Genomic DNA, 19116 nt, shown 5'->3' on the forward strand with positions numbered 1-19116 from the left:
TTCAAAACCTGACTCACCCAGTAAATCCTGTCGAATTAGGGGTGTAAAACTACCGCGTCCCACACCAAATGCTAACCATCGAAGTGACTAGTGTCTTGTCTACATCATTTCCAAGTCCAACGCAAAAAGAAATTAACATTTCATATCTGCTCGCCACGCCATCTCACTATACACCTTTTTCCAAAATGGCTGCCATTTAAATATTCTTTTGTTTTTATTCAAATTAGCCCTTGATGCCTCGTTCTTAAGCTTAAAATTCAAAAGAATATTTTATCTTGAACGAGGCAACAAGGGCCAATTTGTATGCGCATAAATCAGCGGCCATTATGGAATAAGGTGTACCTTTTATATATCCGATCTGCTCGTATGTCCGAACTTACGAGGTTTGTTTGCATGAAAAGTCACGTGACACTACACGTGAAAGCTAGCGATCAGGGGCCGGTTGCTCGAAGCGTGGTTTGGGCGAACCGTTGGTTAAGAGGTGTCAAAACCTATAGGTTAAGTATGTGCCTTTATCGGAGTAAAAAGGGCAAAAAGGGACCTCACCCAATGAAGTGTTACGTGATACCAGCAAACCAAGCCGAGATACAACATCATGTTGAATGAGACAAAGTATCTATGAAAAAATCGTGTTTAATGAGGCTACTTTTCGGCGCTTGTGTAGTCTGAAATACAAGCCATTGTAAAATTGTGATCTTTCCTTTCATTTCAATTAAAGGAACACGTAAATTGCCTCGGTACACTGTAGACATGCACCAGGAAAGCAAACAGGTCACTTGATGTGCTTGCGCTTTCTATCGTGTCCACGTCATTAAAAAAACTCCAATTGTTTCCAGGCCAACAGCACTGGGTTTGAATGTCTTGAACTTGCAGCTAGTGAGTAACTTGATTCATCCTAGCAAGTTTGTTTCTGTCAAGTAAATGACTACTTCACACAGCTCTTGACTTGCAAGGGAAGGTCAAGAATAGCTGATGTAACCCTGCAATGTGTAAAGGCAACAAACGCCTAAACAAATAAATTTAACATGTACTTAAGCAAACTTCACTAATGAATGAACATCGTTATGACGACAAAAGGGTGTATATAAATAATCGGATATCTTTGAGATAGATGGTCCGAATTCTAACGTAAACGTGATATCTCATGTTCCGTCTTATGAAAGAGATACGCTTTTCGTGAATTACAGTTGTCACTCAATAATATGAAGAAGAAGGTTAAAAAAGATCAGACAATAAACCCAGACAAGGGGAATTTAAGGGATGAGATGATAAAATCACAGTTTCCATAAGACTCGAAGAACGCACCATTCTTAAGGCACACAAAACAAAGGCATAGCGGTCCGGGATTCAAAACAGCCATAATGTTTGTCTCCAAACGCAGACTGGCAAGGTAAGCAATCCACCTGAGTCTCTGTTACCTGTTCGTTCTGTTATCCCACAGGGTGGTACATTCTGAAGAACGAAAACGGAAATTAATTCACAAAAACGAAAGGAAGTAAATGGCAGCAAAGAGATATATGATTGTTCTGGGCCTGAAAAGAAATTTGAAAAGACCGAACAAATATTATCATCTTAGGTAAACTCACAGAGAGATAATTAACCTAGCGGTCGCTCGAAGTAGCATTCAGTACAAACAAGGTGTCAACGATGACTATGAAGCGGCAACATTGTCCAATAATAAAATATTAGCACTTCTGATACAAAATGGTGCGATAAGTGTGTTCTAAGGCGACCGCCAATGAAAAATAAAGCACGTACTGTAATGAACAGCGCAAGTTGGACAACTGTCTCGATTAGCAGACATGCTGTATGTGTTCTTATGAATTAATTTAAACACATCTGTTCAGTTCTACGTGACGTTCGACATGATGATGTTCATGTTCTGCTCTGTAACCTGATGTGTTTGTCGATGTTTTTAATTCTCGGGATTTTTCAGAAGCAAACTCTGATTTTTTTTTAACAACCATGTGAACAAACTGATACGCTTAAATCGCCTAAAAGGTAGGCAGGTCCTTCAATGTACTTTTCTGATTAGCCAACTATTCTGACAGCGATAAAAAACTTCACAAAAGGTTACCTGGCCGGAGAAAATATTTTCATTCAAGTGACAGAATTAAAAAAGACATTCATAGATCACCGGAAATAACTTTGATTTTGATGTGGAAAAAGGATTTTTGGAGTATTTGTAGGTCAGATCGATATTGCCTTAGGGTAACAGGCTACGAACAAGCTGGCTGTTTTACTGTCAGTTGGTTGTAGCAGTCAAGCATAAATCAGCTAGCTTTAAGTCAACGAATTCAGTTTCAAGGTCACTGCTTTTTTAATATATTACACTTGGGAACATAAAATCGAGTGCCTAAAAGAAACACTGAAATTGAATATGTATTTTTGCCGCAGGAATTAAGAGCATGCTCGGCGATTAGAGCACATAAACAACACTGCATCGGCCGCTGTTTCCGGGCTCAGCCGATTTTTCGGAGGATACCGTTCACAGTGAACAGCTGAACATGTCGCGTTCTCGTTCACGCCTGTTTGATTCGGACAACCCAGGCGAAACCAGGTTGTATTTAAACGTCGGTGGACAGAAACATGAGACATTTGTCAGTACTTTAACGAGTATTCCGGACACACGGCTGGCATGGATAGCAGAACGAGCGATGAAGGACCCTAGGCCACTCGGACAAAAAAGAGAGTTTTTTTTCGACCGAAATCCCGCGGTTTTTACGCACATTTTGAATTTCTACCGGACAGGTAAACTTCATTGCCCAAGGGATGTGTGTGGGCCCCTCTTCGAAGAGGAGTTAAATTTCTGGGGACTGGACGAGAAGCAGATAGAGACTTGCTGCTGGGCAAAGTATGATGAACATCGCGACGCCGAAGAAAAGCTACAAGGATTTTCACGCGACGAGGATCAGGAATCAGAGGTTGAAGACATCGAGAGCGGTTCAGTGGATCTGGAGCTACCGAGCAGTGGTAGTGAACTTTGTTATGAAACAAGGAAGATTACCGCTCTTCGCTCAAGACATCCCTGGCAAGGATTTAAGAAAAAAATTTGGAAAACCTTTGATGACCCTTATTCGTCTAAGTTTGCAAGGGTAAGTCTGTAAATAGCACCTGATGTTGAAAACAGGTTTCTAGTTTTAATCCTTGGTGAATTTTTCTTTTGTTGTTTGCTCTGTTTCATAACACATTTCTTCGTTATAAAAGCTTTTAATGACAATCATTTGGAGATTTTCGAGGTTTTTGAGTGTTTAAACTTCTCTTTTAAAGCTAATTCACAGTATTCCGTTCTTTTTTCGTTGTTTTTTTTTTTTTTTGTTTTCACGAATTTTTAGTCGGGAAAATGTTAACCTCAGGCATCGGTGAGTTATAACCCCCGACCAATGATCCGTTAAATTTTCTCCATAAGATCTTTAATTTCGGAGAAGAAATAACACTTGTCATGTACTTAAGACTCGGATTTAATAATGAATTCGCGATTTTGCGAATATTCACTGGTAACAAAATTAAAGCTCCAAACAGAACTCGACAAATTGTTTAGCCGTTATCTGCTTTCTTTCCATTTCAGTTTTCTTGACTGTTTTTTAGAATACGGTGGAGTATAGTCATTATTTTCTTCTGTTAAATCAGCGTCTGCTATAGTTAATGTCTCTCTTACCGTTAATGGACGCGGATCTAGTTTATATTTGAATAATAGACAATGTAACAAAACATTTTGAAAGCGAACTTTCCTTGAAAGCCATAACAAAAGATACGAATTGGTCGCGCGACAGCTGCATGACATTTGCAAGCAATCATTCCCAAAAAGTGAGCGCGCATTTGTCATTCCAGCAATTGTTTCTACCTTCAATTTTCGTTTACGGTCCGCGCAGATCTTGTAATGAATGAACGAATTATTGGCTTAGGTCGAATTTAATGTTTGTCAAAGAGTAAGAAAAATCGCATCTGAACTGATGATTTCTTGACTTTGACTTTCGCTGCAAGAGACTGATTCGAAGACCAAATGACAGTAGAATTTGGTAAATCCAAGACGATAAGAGAGAAAGTTAACATTTTTAATTGTTTTCGAGCATTGTTCTTTTTCCAGAGAATAATAGAAATGCATTAATTAATTTTTAGTAACAGATAATTTCACAATCTCCTGTTATATTCGCTTTTTCCAGTATTTAATATCTTAGAACCAGGTGGTTGTAACTTATTTCTCATCTTCGTATTTCTGAACGTTTATTGTTTGCATCGGCAACGTTTAGAAACTGTCTACAAGATCTTTTTAAAGAAAATTATTTTAATTTTGCTGAACTTTTGTCGAAAAAGTGATGTAACCCGGCACTGGTGATTATTTTTTGTTTTGTGTCATTTCAAAACTTACCGATTGTCCCTATATTGCTCCCACTTAGTTCGGTATTTTTAATCTTTTCTGTTTCCTTACGATGAACATGGTTTTGATATATATCTTACCAAACTGCGAAATAACAAAAAGGAAAAATAGGGCCACATTGGAAAAACGTGTTCCGATACAAAATTTATATTTCACGTTAACGGAGAATGTAAAATTCCCTTTAAGGTCAAAATTATGAAATAACAAAATTTGCATATTTATTTTGATTCTCAAATGTTTCAAATGACGGCTTCTTTTGTTGTTCAAATAATTTCCTCAGCAAAAAGATTGTAACGCATGAATGTAATTTCGTTCGTGTTTTTAAGTACTTTGCCTTCTCCAGAGTCGACCTGACACGTTTTCAAAATATCAACTTGCTGCTGGACCATTTTGCAATACTCAAGGTATGCTTGGCGGTCAAAGTTGCTTAGATTCAATTGGGACCTGAAACGTGATGATTTGAATGGAACTTTGCTTTAACGATGGCGAGTGAAAAATAAAATAAAACAAAGCTTTTTCTTTGGCCTTACGGTGGCGAAGAGGGCAGCAAAGGGTTAATGGGTGACATGTGAATAAGGACAAAACAATTATTTATGAATATAGGCCACAGGTAACCCAGGCTCACTGTGTGTAGGTAAATATAGAGAACATATGAGGCGAAGTTTAGGTCTGAAAATTTGCTAGAAAATGGAAATAAAAATCGATAAAACTTACCATGTGGTGAGCTGTTGTTGTCTTTAATACGTACACGAAGTTTCGGGAAAAATGGTCCCCGTTCACCTTCCTTCATAGTATAGTGACAAAGGTAGGAGACGGAAGCCATCTTATGGACTCCGATCGACCCAAAACAAGCACGATTTTTTTCACGAAAATCGAATCCAGTCGCTAAATAAACACGCCAGGCTCGTGGAACATGAATTTCTCTAAACCATGAATCCACTGAAGCATCTCCAGCTAGCAACGCGAAGCCACCAGACTCCGTAAAACTTGTAAGTTAACCTGCTAAAATGGCGGCCAGAAAGCGTTGCACTCGCGAAGTGTCCAATTCAAAACGCCTGGTGACGAGTATAATAAGTCCCCCTGGAGGGAGGGGAGTCCCAGATTGCTCAGTGAGTTTTGTTTTAGGGAATGTGGGACTCCCCCCCCCCCTCCAGAACTTATTAAACTCGTCACCAGGCGTCTAGAGTTCAGTGCCATTTTGAATCGGACAATTCGCGAGTACAACGCTTTCTGGCCGCCATTTTAGCAGGTTAACTTACAAGTTTTACGGAGTCTGGTGGCTTCGCGTTGCTACCTGGAGATACTTCAGTGGATTCATGGTTTAGAGAAATTCCTGTTCCACGAGCCTGGCGATTTTCGCGAAAAAAATCGTGCTTGTTTTGGGTCGATCGGAGTTCCTACGCTGGCTTCCGTCTCCTACCTTGTCAGTATACTATGAAGGAAGGTGAACGGGGACCATTTTTCCCGAAACTTCGTGTACGTATTAAAGACAACAACAGCTCACCACATGGTAGGTTTTATCGATTTTTATTTCCATTTTCTAGCAAATTTTCAGACCTAAACTTCGCCTCATATGTTCTCTATATTTACCTACACACAGTGAGCCTGGGTTACCTGTGTATAGGCGAACCGAGACATACGTGAGCCTTAAATCATCATCTTGCGTCATGCCATGAAAAGTTCGTGGTCTTTTAGTTTTGATTTCCAAGTACTGAAGGCGTTTCTTTCGGAAAGCGTTCGCTAATGGCATGACAAAACGTAAATTGAAAAGTTTCATGCGCGAACTGCCGAATACAAATTAACTTATAAATAAATGGCTTCATCAAGCCTACATCAAAAAGGGATGAAGTGAAACACGTTAGTACGGCGAAGACAGAGACGATCTTGTGTGCATGCATGTGCAACTACGTTTTATTTTTCCATCTAAGAAGGACAAATAAAGGCAGCCGAAAACAAGCCAAGCTCTATAAGGAACCCGGAAGATCAGCTTGTACCCCACAAGTTATTCACAAGAAAATGAAACCGAATCGAAATTCCGGATAGCGACAGTCTCGGATATTTACACACCACTTAAAATGAATCGCTTAAATAAAAAGAGTACGCCTACTTATTTTCGCAAAAGAGGTCCCGTGTCGCTTGTCTGAATTTTAAAATCACTCGTGTCGGGGTTTAATCGGCTCATTCTACGCCTTGACGTCACTGTCGGAATTTTGCTGGGAAAGGATATCTTTTGTCGTAATTTCATTTTATGTGCTGTCGCTACTTTTTGGGCAATGTCGCTTGTTGGAATTTACCCTGTCAGAGCCTCATAAATATATGTAGCGTATACGCTCACGATTCAAATGTATTTATGTGAAAGGTCTGAAAGACCTAGGCCAAGATCAGGGAAACCATCCCGCCACCAACGCGTCACGCTCCAAATAGTTCTCCTTGTAACTACAAACGATTGATCAAACCCGTACAAGAGGTAGTTACAGCTGGTAATTAGTTGTCCTGAAGTCAAAGAGACGCCGTAAAACTAAAGAAAATAATACAATCGATAACAACCTTAAACAGACCGTCCTCAAGTAATGACACGGAAAAGATTAGGTCAAGACTAAGCTTGCCCATTGCCTTGAGAACTGCGGAAAGGTACCAAAAATGCTATAAAACGAAAACAACAACCGACAGGCAGCAAATAACATCACGTGACCTACATGTCGCAAAAAAAAAAACCAAAAAATCCTCAAACCAAGCGAAATCGTCTTTTGAGGTTGTAAAATGAGTTGGTAGTTTATGACGCCATCCCCCAGTTGATCGGCTAAATTGAATCTGATGATGCAAATACACCGATACCAGCTAGAAATGGCCCCCAGAACGCGATATTCGGAGGCTGCAGTCGATATTTAACAAACATTAATGTAAATGTCATCGTTTTTACCATGTGGTTTCAATAAAAACAGTCATTTTTCAAGGTTCCGCAGAATCCGCGGTTCCGCGGTCTGCAGTGCCATAAATTAGTCTTACCCCCGTTCAACTTTGTTTAGATCTAGGGAGAAAACATGTGTTCCTTTGCATCGCATCGTTGATCGGTTGGAAAAACGTCCCCGATAGTAAGATGCGTAAGTTAGATGATCTCAAAATCTACTGGGAATGCTTCGTCCCGCAGTTCAAATTCTAACCAGTTCCCATGGCCAGTTGGCTTGAAAGCTAAATAGGTTGAGAACTGGAAAGGTACCGCAGAGGTCAAAGGTTGCTTTCATGAGGTTTAAAAATACGTATAATCGATTAGAAATGATCATGATAATAACAACGTTGATAAGGCGGGATCGTGCCTAGTCTGATGCGGCTGATGATGATGATGATGATGATGATGATGATGATGATAGAATGGTGCCAGCGACTGTCTAGTTATAAACTTTGATGTTTTGTTTGTTTGTTTCTTTCTTTCAGCTTGTTGGTTATATCTCTCTTATATTTAACGTCGCCGTTGTAACACAGTTTTGCATCTTGACTTTGGACTACTTCGCGGACAGGAACTCTACGCAACACAAAGTCCTTTTCATCACTGAGACGATTGCAGTATCCTGGTTCACGCTGGATATTGTAATACGCTTTCTTTGTTGTCCGGATCGAGCCCAATTCCTTAAAACTGTGCAAAACTGGCTAGATTTCATTGCTATAATACCATACTACTTACTCATCTTAACTCCTTATGATGAAATTGTCAGAAATTTCGGCATCTTATACGTTTTTCGAATGGCTCGCACTTTTCGCCCCCTTAAATTCTCCTACGTTATGCAAGTTTTTACGCAAACGCTACGGGCGAGTTCGCGAGAGTTGTATTTTCTTATCTTCATTCTGGCCTTGGAGGTGGTTGTGTACGGAACCCTCGTGTACTATTCCGAACGAAACGTATCTGGAACTAGATTTACAAGCATTCCGGAGTCTTTCTGGTGGGCTCTTGTCACCATGACAACTGTAGGATACGGTGACATGTATCCTGCTACGTTGCCTGGCAAATTGGTCGGTTGTATTTGCGCAATAAGTGGTGTCCTCATGATAGCATTACCAGTGTCTGTTGTTGCTAGTAACTTTTCACTGTATAACTCTTATGCAAAAGTAAAGCTAAAACTACCTTCCCGCGGAAAGAAAACTATGGTAGACAATGCACTCAAAGCCTTACAGCTTTCAACGCCACAAACAAGCGTTAGCGTTGCGTCACCTGACGGTGTCAATGGGCGGGGTCGTTACTCGTCATTAGTTTCATCAGGAATTGAGATGGGGCTTTTGAACTGTAGCAAGAAAAACTCTTGCGAAGAGACGGAAGGAATGGTTAATCACGAAACAGAACAACATCGACGATACGCGCCGCGGCGATCGACTCATTTTTCCTTGAATTTGGTCCCCATACGAGCGCATCCGGAACTTCCTGAAGGAGACAGTGATCCTGAAGACGGTAGAAAGGAATGCGATGAAAACCATCCACAGATTAATGATAAACATATTAATTAGATGTTGTCTTTTCTCTAATAATTATACGAATGATCTAATAATAGTAATAATAATAATAATAATAATAATAATAATAATAATAATAATAATAATAATAATAATAATAATAAGTCAACCATGAACTCCAAAAGCAAATCTTTCGGTAGCCTTATAATGATTCTTATAATGAACTTTCATCCATGGCAATGCCATTAGGAAATAAAATGCAACATGGCAATGTCCTGTACGGTGCTTCAAAAAATCAAAATTGAGATGGCAAATGGAGGGAGGTACAGATTATGGATAGAGGCTATAAAATAGTCACCAAACGGGAACAGAACTGAGGCCATTTATTAATTCAAGACTGGATGATCGCTGAAAGATGCAGCAATTTCAAATTTAAACCTTCCGCCAGTTTTCCTGGTCTTTGAGGAAGAAAAAAGTGACGGCACAAAACTAGAAATGCTTTACAACCATAATAGCTTACTGGTGTTTTTCTACCCATAGTGAATTTTTTGGCCCTGCGATACTGATTACCGAGAAGACCTGACATGGATACCGTTTGGAGTTCAAGACACCTACGGGTTGTTTTAAATTTAGGGCTGATTAATTACCAATTGAAAGCTATTTATTGGGTACGTTTTGTTGGGGTTTTAACCAGTTTTTCGCTTCCTTGTAAGGTATCTGTAAAGTTCAGTTTTAGTTACAACCACGAGCACGGAAGCCACAAGATTAATCGATGAGTGGGCATAATCAATTCACATTTTAGCTGCAAAATGGCCATCTCGACCATATTGCATGGTACCATGTTTGTGCTGGTGTGCTAGTATTCTCTTGAGCATTACCACGTTTTTCTTGGTAGATTGTCCTCCTCATGCTGGGCAACGCGTGTACCTGTCAGCTGCTTCATCAGAGAGAGCAACCAGGGAAGAAAGTTCACTTTTTGCTGTATTGATTGCAGCATATGACAAACATTGCTCACGCAATCCTGTCAGGAAATCCAAAATGGTTCCTATAGATGGATGAAGGGGATCACTCTCTTTCCTATGGCAAAACTTGATCGATCGTTGTATGTAGATACCATATTGCTTCTTGGTCTCTGACCTCCAGGAAGACGTGATGAATTTGCAAGATGCTTCAGAAATTCGTTTACCTTTGAATGTACTCCAGAAAGCTGACATGCCACCATAGACATTCTCCCCTTCAGTGGATGAAGTATCTTTAAGTGAGGTAAAGTCAAAAGATCGTGGTATCTGGGTAACATAAGGGTTACTGCAATTAACATGTGGAGAATCTGGGGCCACCAAACTTGAGTCGGCCATTGGGGAACAATGACAGTTTCTTTCAATACTCCATCTGACAATATTTTACAGGCAGCTGTGTATTTGGCAGAAACGGAGGAAAAGCATAAATAAAAATTCCTTCGAGTCAATAGTGAAAGCATCAACATAACATGAATCTTGATCCGGTATCCAGGAATTTAGGTAGTTGTGTCGTGAGCTTGGATGCAAACCGTTCAATGCCTGATAAACCCCAAAGACGGACAATCTTGTAAAACGATGGCCTTTTTAACATCCATTCACCTTTATCGTGAAAAATTCTAGATTCCCTTTCAAATTGAACGTTTTGAACCCCGGTTATATGCGTTATGGTTATATGCAAATGTTCTTAGAGATGCAAAAGCACCAATTCAAATGTCATGAGTAAAATCTGGTTACATTTAGGGAAACTTGCCCTCCCAGAGCATTTATATAGTGCACAGTGTAGATGTTTGTTTTCCAGAAAGTACGAAAAAGACTTAAGAGCAAAATACATAGTCTTTAATAGGTCTCTGCAGTGGACCATAAACCTTGAACGAGAGCAACCACCAAAATAACCACCCCAGCTAGTTTTAGATGCATCGGCAGTCTTAATCTCAACCTCTCGGTTGTTATGAGAAATTGGCTTACGTAAGTAAGCCACCACGTCAGATCAGCCTTTGGTGACAGAGAAAGTAAAGCCTCCTAATTTCCCTTGTTCAAATTAAGGGCCAAGTTTCTAGTTGCCGGTAATGGAGCATGCCAAACTGCACACCAGAAAGGCTGGAAAAAAAGGTTCCAGCAGACTGTGCTAAATCATGTACGTGGACTACCGTGATAACAATGGGGTGACAGGCCTACACAACTCCTATCCACGTGTTTTAGCCAGCTTAGAGTTTGGCTCGAACGAGTATATCTTTTAAGGATCTGCCCCTTTTGTATGAAACGATCGGGGGATCTTGAAATATTTCGCTAAGTAGCGGTTGTTGCTGGATTAAATGCCATTTTTGCATGAGTATTTGTTTAAGATTAGGCACCGTAGGGCGGTATTGTGTGACGAAGGATAAGATTCGCTTATATTCTTTGCATTTCTGTAGCAGAGCTTGTTTCCTGTTCCCAAATTTGATATCTGAGAGTGTAGCGGTAGTAAGGCTTTCTGGGTATCCTCGTTCAATAAGACTTGCTCTAAAATGCGAGATTTTAGACTTGAATTCATTTTCAGAGGAGTTTGCCTTTATATCTGAGTGCCGGTGCTGAAAAAAAAAAGCACTCGATGATTTGCTCGTTGCATTTTGCGCCAGACTATTTCACTCGGAAGTTTTCTTTCAAGGATCGAAGTTTAACAAAAGCGGTTAAAACGTGATGACCTCGGAGTTGTTCCGGTGCCGACATTTCACTGTGTAAGATCACCAAAGAAAAATATACTAGCATCGGACTGCGTCACCGTTCGGTAAGTTGCGATTTGCTTTTGCGTATTGAGTTCACGCATGTACATGTAGCTTAAGTTTTCTGTCTTTCGTACAATGCCTAAGTAGGAATTAATGGCAATGTCAACACCTTTCCCTTGTTCTTTGTCTTGAAGAAAGTTACTGATTTTCACACGAGGCAAGACTCAGGGGGATAACCCACAAAAGTATCAGCTGGAATTTTCCATAGGAAAACTAGTAAACTGTCGTGCCGGACTTGATCATGCCGATGGCCTGAAAAATTTCAAGTCTTCTCAAAATAAGCAATACCTTACCAATTATACATAGATACCTGCTTGAACCATAAGAGACTACGATCAAATTTTACGACATGATTTGTTAATATTTGACCTTTGGCCTTTTTTGAGAGATATCTCTGGGAGATTTTCATGTGCTACAAGTTGTCCTGAATGGGAGCCACAACAGTATCAAGAGGTAGATGATAACTTAAGTTACATGTAACACATTACACAAAGGCAAGATGCAACTTTCGTATTACCGAGCGTTGCTTCATATGTAGCCCTTTGCTCGCATCTTTCTTTGGTAATCTTACTCTGTGAAACAACTCCGATGTCATCATATTTTAACCTCTTTTGGTAAACTTTGATCCGTAAAAGAAAACTTGCGTGTGAAATCGTCTAGCGCAAAATGCACCAAGCAAATCATCGGATGATTTGTTTTTTCAGTACTGGCACTCAAATTGTTCCTCGTCAAGTTTACGAAAGAGATCCACTTTCGTCCTCTTATGATATCTTTTGGCCTGGAATCACCGTAAAACGGTATTTCATTGATAGAAAAATCAGTTTCGTTGTCTTTCGTGTTGTTGCAGCCGGATACAACGCATCTACCTACCGTATTAAGCCTTCACATGAAAATATCTCAAAGGAACGACCAAGAAATTTTAACAAGCGTTCCCGAGATGACGTCACAATCATCTCCAGTCCCCCTCCTGTACTCGCGCGGTTTTGTACCCCGCCGGAAGTGAAATGCTGCGTCTTTTAATGGCTAAAACTAGGGGAAGAAAAATCGAAATCAAAATAATTTTTTCCAGTTGTTTTCAGGACAATGGGTACATTCAATCAAGGAAATAAAAAGGTAAGGTATATTGGTTCCATAAAACATCCTGCGGTCATAAGCCTCACAGCAGACCAGAAGGTATCCATTTTAAAAGTGATGGCATTCTATATATTGGTTAAGGCCTTTCAAATTTAGTATCATTCTGCATTTTCCACTTTTCTTCTTTCTTACAAGAATATTTGAAATGAATTCACCTGCTGAGTGAGGAGTAGGTTAATTTCTCCAAAACGCAGTCATCCATCTATTCTGGTTTTGCTTCCTTGCTTCATCGCACTTCCTGGAAGTGGAACCGGGAGCTGCGGTAGGAAGGGAGCTCTTTGTAGATGATCTGCCAAGGACTGTGAAAGATATCTCTGCTACGAATCGATTGCCCTCTGAGCTGACTAAAAAGACACTTACTCCCGACGGTCTGGTACAGCGATTCGGCCAGCTGGATGAGGAAATGGGTTTAATGCCCGTGGATAATGCCCATATTTAGCATCCAACTACAGTGCACACAGGTATCTATGATCGGCATTGAATTGTGGCCGAAGAAGTTCTTTTCGTCGGAAATTTAGTTCCTGGTTTACATTAGCAAAAAGCAGGAGTACTTATACAGTCTCCTCTTTACTTGAGCATGAATCCCCTGTTTCTGGCAGTGCCAATAATTTGTTCACAACCGATACAATAACTATCATTCCCTTTGAACCTTTTGAAATTTGAGATAAGTTGACCTGGATGTTTCATCCAGATTATTCCAAACTCCTGATTCACCTAGTACGGTTTTCTGGGGTTTCAGAATGCTTTTTAAGCTCAGTTACCTTGTCTTCGTTCACGTTGTCCCTCAACGCTTGTTCACAAATTGAAATTTGCAAGCTGTGTATTGATCGCTGGAGTAGCGTTTTCTTTAACTTGAAGAATTTAGCCAGCTTGTCAATGAACACATTCTGTGGCGGCAAAACTACCAAAGTTCAGTTCAAAGTTATCGATCACGAAGGTCAGTGGTAACGTTCACGATTGGCTACCCTTCTGGGGAAAATGGAAGTCCGAAATAGACTCCTCAAACCTGGCAAAGCTTATTAAATTCGGGCACTTGAAGGAGCTCCTCGAAAAGCACGTGAGGAACGACATCAAGGGGTTGCCTTTCACAGATGACGACAACGCAAAAAAAAATCTCGAAGCAGAATATGGCCAGCCGGCAGATATCGTAAGTGCGTATGTGAAGAATCCAAGGAAAGTGAAGGAATTCTACAAGCAATTTCGCTACGATGTACAAAGCTTGTATACGCTTGAGTGGCTCGGGGATGTTACAGGAAATGTGCGGTCTACTTTAGAGAAACTGAAAGGAGTGAAAGCTGATCTGGTGCGTGGAAATGAAGGCTCGAGAGACTGGATTTCAAGGATCTCTTGGGAGAACTTAAAAAAAGGACAGACATCAATCCTATCGAGGAAAGCATGGCAGAAAAGATCCCAGGTAAAGGAATTTCAAATCCAAAGCGAACAATGTCCACGCGTGTACTCAAAACCCATTCACAGAAAGAAACATGAACCGGAAACCAGCGATGTGTTTACTGCGAAGATCAAAATCACCGATCAGTCAATTGCACAAAGGTCACCGAGACGGTGGAAAAGTGCAGAATACTTTCGGAGAAAAGACTGTGCTTTAACTGCACCGGCGGAAAGCATCGCGCGGATGAATGTAAGAGTAGACTGCGATGCTAGAAATGAAGTCGCAAACATCAGCACCCGCGAAAACGAGTTCAATCCTCTCCTAGTCGCCTCTGGAATGCCAAACGCGCGCGTGACATATCCTGTTGTAGTTGTAGAGGAAGAAGGTGTGAAACGTCCAGCACTGTTGGATACGGGCGCGGGAAGCTCTTACGCATCTGCAGCGATGTTCAGCAGAATTCCCCCCAGAGCTAGAAAGCGTACCAAGTGGGTCAGGAAAATCGAAATGTTGTTAGGGACGTCAACCCGAAAAGTGGAACTGGTTACAATCGAGGTAGGCGACGTAAATGGAACATTCTCTATGCCTGTAGAAGTCACGAAAGTGGACAAAGGAGAACTTCTTTTCCTTGACAATCCGATTTATGAAGAAACCATTGCCCAGAACCCACATATGTTGGGAGTGGTTGTGAATGATTAAGACAAGAACTGTCGCCTCCCAGTGCATCTTATTCTCGATGCCGGAGAGTACGCAAAATTGAAGACCGAGAGTGCACCGAAAATCGGCAAACCTGATAAGCCTGTCGCTGAGCTGACGAAATTCGGCGGCATCTTCATGTCATCAGGAAAACTGGACATAACAAACATGTTATTGGCGCAGACATCACACGCAGATTACGAGGACCTTTGCCCCGTCTGGATGTGCTTGGCCTCTCAGACACACCCACGATCGATCAGAGAAACGTATGCACCGGATTTCAAGAGCAACTTAAGCTGGTACGAAACTGGTCGGCCTTGGTGAGGAAATCATTCAGTGCTGCCGTACAACAGAGAGGGAAGTTTGCGACGACTCTCAAGGTTGCACAGAAAGCTCAAGCGCCAGAATCTAACACCTGCATATGAAGAGATCATTGAAGAACAAAGGCATGCAGGCGTGGTGGAGAAAGCTCAAGGGCCTTGTGTTGGTAGTCGGGAATTCTACATACCGCACAAACCGGTTGTACGAGCCACCGCAGAGTCGCCAAGGAGCTTACGAAACGAGGAAGACGACGGCTACGAGGACTATTTCATGTCGTTTCGCGTCAAAAATGTGCAGTAAGTGTCAAGGAATTAAACTGGTGTGAGTGAGTTGGAAGCGTAGAAAGAGAACTAGAGAACTGTCATGTGCTAACGTCCTCCATAAAACCTGAATTTGGTCATTTCACGTCGTCATTTAGGAGATGACGGCAAAGAAATGTACCAAAATGTAAAACGCACGTGCAGAGCCATTGTTTTTGCTCACTAAACCTATTGTTTTGTTGCGTCCCTATTGCAAATAGTCTACGACGCATCTGCGAGGGCTTTCGAAGGTACCCCTTCTCTGAAGGATTATTTGCATGCAGGCCCACCCCTCCAAAACAAACTTTGGAGCGTCCTAGTTAAAGGGCGTTTTAACCCCGTGGCCGTTAATGGCGATCTCCAGAATGCATTTCTTCAAAAGTAAGAATCAGAGAAAGCTGACCTTGATGCAATGCGCTCCCATTAGCGTCGAGACGAACACTCACCTTTAACGACTTTGCGATTCACAAGAGCGCCTTTTGGACTCACCTCATCTTCTTTTAAAACTTCTTGGGGGAGTCATCGAGGCACACCTTATCAACTGGGAGGAGAAATAACCAGAAGTAGTACAGAAGAGCTGTACTTCGATAATATAATCTCGACATCAATTACAGTGCGCAAAGCCAGAGAAGTGAAAGACTAGGCAACGGTTATCTTCCAGGATGCATGCCTTACACTCCACAAATGGCACTCCAATGCGCCTGAACTAAAAGCAGCTCAGTCTTCAAGGGAAGATACAGACAAAGCAACCCATGCAAAGCAATAGTTGGGCGCTCCACGAGGAACTATATCAAGTATTCTCGGTCTACCATGGAACAAGGAGCGAGACACAGTTAGCGTAGAAGTCCCATCTGAAGAAGCGAAGTTGACGAAATGAGGAATCTTAGCCAAACTAGCAAAAATTTATGATCCCCTGGGACTGATCTCACCAGAAACATTTCGTGGCAATCTCATCTATCGCGCTGTTTGTGAGTTGCAGCCTGCGTTTATGCAGTCGCTCGTCAGGTATCCGGGACAAATCAAGGCCTAATTGTTGCAAGGTCAAGACTCTCCAAACAAGGCCTGATTATCCCGCGGTCGAGCTCGTAGCCGGTCATATGGCCGTGAACCTGATAACCAACGTCAGAGAGGCTCTTCAAGGGTTATCCTTAACAAGCATGCACTGTTGGCTGGACAGCACGGTAGCCTTGTATTGGATTAGGGGGCAAGAGAGCTCAAGCAGTTCGTGTCGAATCGTGTACAGAATATCAACAGTCATCATGGAGTCACGTGGCGTTATTTCCCCACTGCAGAGTACCCAGTCGATCTCGGAAGTCGCGGAGGTCCTCTAGAGGAGGCACATCAGTGGTGGAACGGGTCAAACTGGCTTGCAAACCCAGAAAACTGGCCGACGGATATCCTGGAAGAACCGACTGAAGAGAGCCAAGCCGAAGCTAAATTAGTTCGGAAAGTGCTGGCAGTGGCAGTTGACGAAAAGGATGAGGTCGAGAACGTATTACGCAAATTCCATTTACAGAACGCCGTACGTGTGTATGCATGGATGCGAAGATTTGCGCACAACGCTCTCCGCAGCGGAGGTCGGACGCGCATAGAGGGACCGCTGACAACCAAAGTGACAAATCAGCTCAGACTTCATTGGGAAAGGCAGGCTGAGAAGTGTGCTAAAGTTGAAAAGGATCGAGTGGCGTTTAACTTACATTTAAATCAGGAGGTCCTACTTGAATGTCGGGGCCGATTGCAAGGAGACTACCCAATGTATTTAGCAGAAACCAGTCTTTATTCCCAGCGAATCGTGGAAGAATCCCACCTTCAAACTTTGCATGGGGGAGTGGGGCTACCAATGAATAAAGTCCAAAGCCGATACTGGATCCCTAAGCTGAGGAGGCAGGTGAAGAAAGTTCGCCGAAACTGCCATGGATGCAAAAGATTTCAGGCGATGGCATACGCTGCCCCACCACCTGGATGCCTCCCAACCACCCGTACCGAAGGCGTTAACCCATTTCAAGTGATGGGGGTCGACTACGCTTGTCCACTGCGATATCGCATGTTAAGACAACGAGAACGAAAGGCGTATGTTCTGTTATATGCCTGCAGTTTTTACGAGAGGGTCTACCTGGATCTCTTCCCAAGTTTGGAAACAGAGGAGTACTTGAGGAGTTTGAAGAAGTTCATCGGGAGGCGCGGGAGACCGGAGCGAATCTATTCCGGCAATGGCAGAACATTAAATCTAAGTTGAAGACATTTTTTTTAAGCGTTGTTTTAATTGACAGTTTTAGTTTTTAATTAATTGTTTGAAGGATCATCTTTTTATTATTTTAATTGTAAATATTGTAAAGCGCTGTTGAATGTTTAAGAAACGGCGCTATACAAGTTTATATTATTATTATTATTTGTTGGTGCTGCGAAGTGGGTCAGAGACTCCAAAATTACCTTTCCGTCAACCAGATCAAGTGGCATTTTAACCTGAGCTGCGCCCCATGGTGGGGCGGTCAGTTCGAGAGAATCATAGGTCTAGTGAAGTCAGCCCTACACAAGTCAATAGGGAATGGGATGTTGAGCTGGAAAGAGTTACAAGAGGTGTTATCAGACTTGGAGACCACACTTAATAACCGACCGTTGAGTTATCTCGAAGATGATCCTCAGTTACCTGTTCTGACGCCAAGCTCTGTGCTGTTCGTGAATAGCAATGTGCTGCCAGAGTTGCAGCCTCACCGTATTGAAACGGCTGACAAGGCGCAAGGAGGCGGTGTGGTGACGTTCGTCAAAAGAGTACTTGCGCAGCCTTCGCGAGAGACACTGTAACAAAGCAACCGTTCAAGGAAATGCACCTGCCGTCGGTGATGTTGCGATAGTACAAACCCAAGAAAGGAACAGAGGCAAATGGCCACTAGGCATAGTCTAGGATCTGATAGTTGGTACTGATGGAGTAGTCAGCCTTTGACATCATTTTCCGGCCTCGATCCAGCTCTCTCAAGAACTTAAAGTTAGTAATAGCGGACCATTAAATAGGAAAATTCCAGTTACAATAAACAGGTCTCTTTTTAAAATCAAGGCTTAAAACTTCGGTCGCTTAGTGTTTAGTTAACATAGTTTCGAAATCCAAAGAAAAATAAGAATTAATTGTTTGATCACAGGGGCACTTTAAGCCTGGTTTTTACTGTGACATAAGGAGCGCTTACCATTTGAATGGAATTTTCGGTGAGAATGTTTCGACAAATGAGACTGCACGTTCTTTACTCAGAAGAAGACAATGGGAATGTGCTGTATCATTTGCCAGAAAAACGGGTTGTTCTGATTGAAAAACAAATGAAACGGTCTATTTTCTCTGGCACTTTTAATTGTGAACAAATGGTACAGAAATTTCCGGGTATTCCAGTCAAAGCGAGAAAAAGGGAATACCTCGTAAGGTATTACTTTTTTCCGAAAACATTCCACCGGGACGAACCGTTCCATTTGAGTTCTCGCCGGAATTACCGAAAATTCCATTCAAATGGAAAGCGCTCAAGCATAAACATGAGCATAAGCATAAGAAAAAGGAATCGTTTCCATTTTCTTACGCTTATGTCACGTTAATAACTGTGTAAACGGGCGCAACGTAAACATAAGCATAAGACCGTCCACCAAAACTTGGGTCGTCTCATTCTCCAGCGAGTTTCTTTCTGGAGATAACTGCGCTTGCGTA

General features: G+C 41.8%; 2 protein-coding genes and 1 long non-coding RNA gene across 6 annotated transcripts in view; 2 read left to right on the top strand and 1 right to left on the bottom strand.

Annotated features, from left to right (window-relative positions):
• Positions 1 to 11357, top strand: part of LOC137980363 (potassium voltage-gated channel protein Shaw-like) — a 78453-nt gene extending 67096 nt beyond the window's left edge. Inside the window, exons 1-3 of one of the 4 annotated variants that reach the window (XM_068827777.1) lie at positions 1175 to 1390; positions 2398 to 3095; positions 7811 to 11357. In XM_068827777.1, the coding sequence (XP_068683878.1) occupies positions 2508 to 3095; positions 7811 to 8872 (1650 nt within the window). In that variant the 5' untranslated portion in view covers positions 1175 to 1390; positions 2398 to 2507 and the 3' untranslated portion in view covers positions 8873 to 11357. Of the gene's footprint in view, positions 1 to 1174; positions 1391 to 1866; positions 2002 to 2228; positions 2309 to 2397; positions 3096 to 7810 lie in introns of those variants that run through there. The other 3 variants (XM_068827778.1, XM_068827779.1, XM_068827776.1) reach the window with 3 other exon arrangements.
• LOC137980366 (uncharacterized) lies at positions 674 to 1786 on the bottom strand. Its single transcript, XR_011118502.1, has 3 exons — positions 1587 to 1786; positions 1306 to 1452; positions 674 to 980 (listed from the first exon to the last, which is right to left on the bottom strand). It is a non-coding gene; the product is annotated as an uncharacterized lncRNA (long non-coding RNA).
• Positions 11358 to 14952: 3595 nt separating the features above from the next.
• On the top strand, positions 14953 to 17670 carry LOC137980705 (uncharacterized). Its single transcript, XM_068828138.1, has 2 exons — positions 14953 to 15134; positions 16689 to 17670. Exons 1-2 carry the CDS (start codon positions 14953 to 14955, stop codon positions 17668 to 17670), a joined length of 1164 nt encoding a protein of 387 aa, XP_068684239.1.
• The last annotated feature ends 1446 nt before the right edge of the window (positions 17671 to 19116 follow it).

Source organism: Montipora foliosa, chromosome 12 (assembly GCF_036669935.1).
Source record: "Montipora foliosa isolate CH-2021 chromosome 12, ASM3666993v2, whole genome shotgun sequence".
NCBI classification, from domain to species: domain Eukaryota; kingdom Metazoa; phylum Cnidaria; class Anthozoa; order Scleractinia; family Acroporidae; genus Montipora; species Montipora foliosa.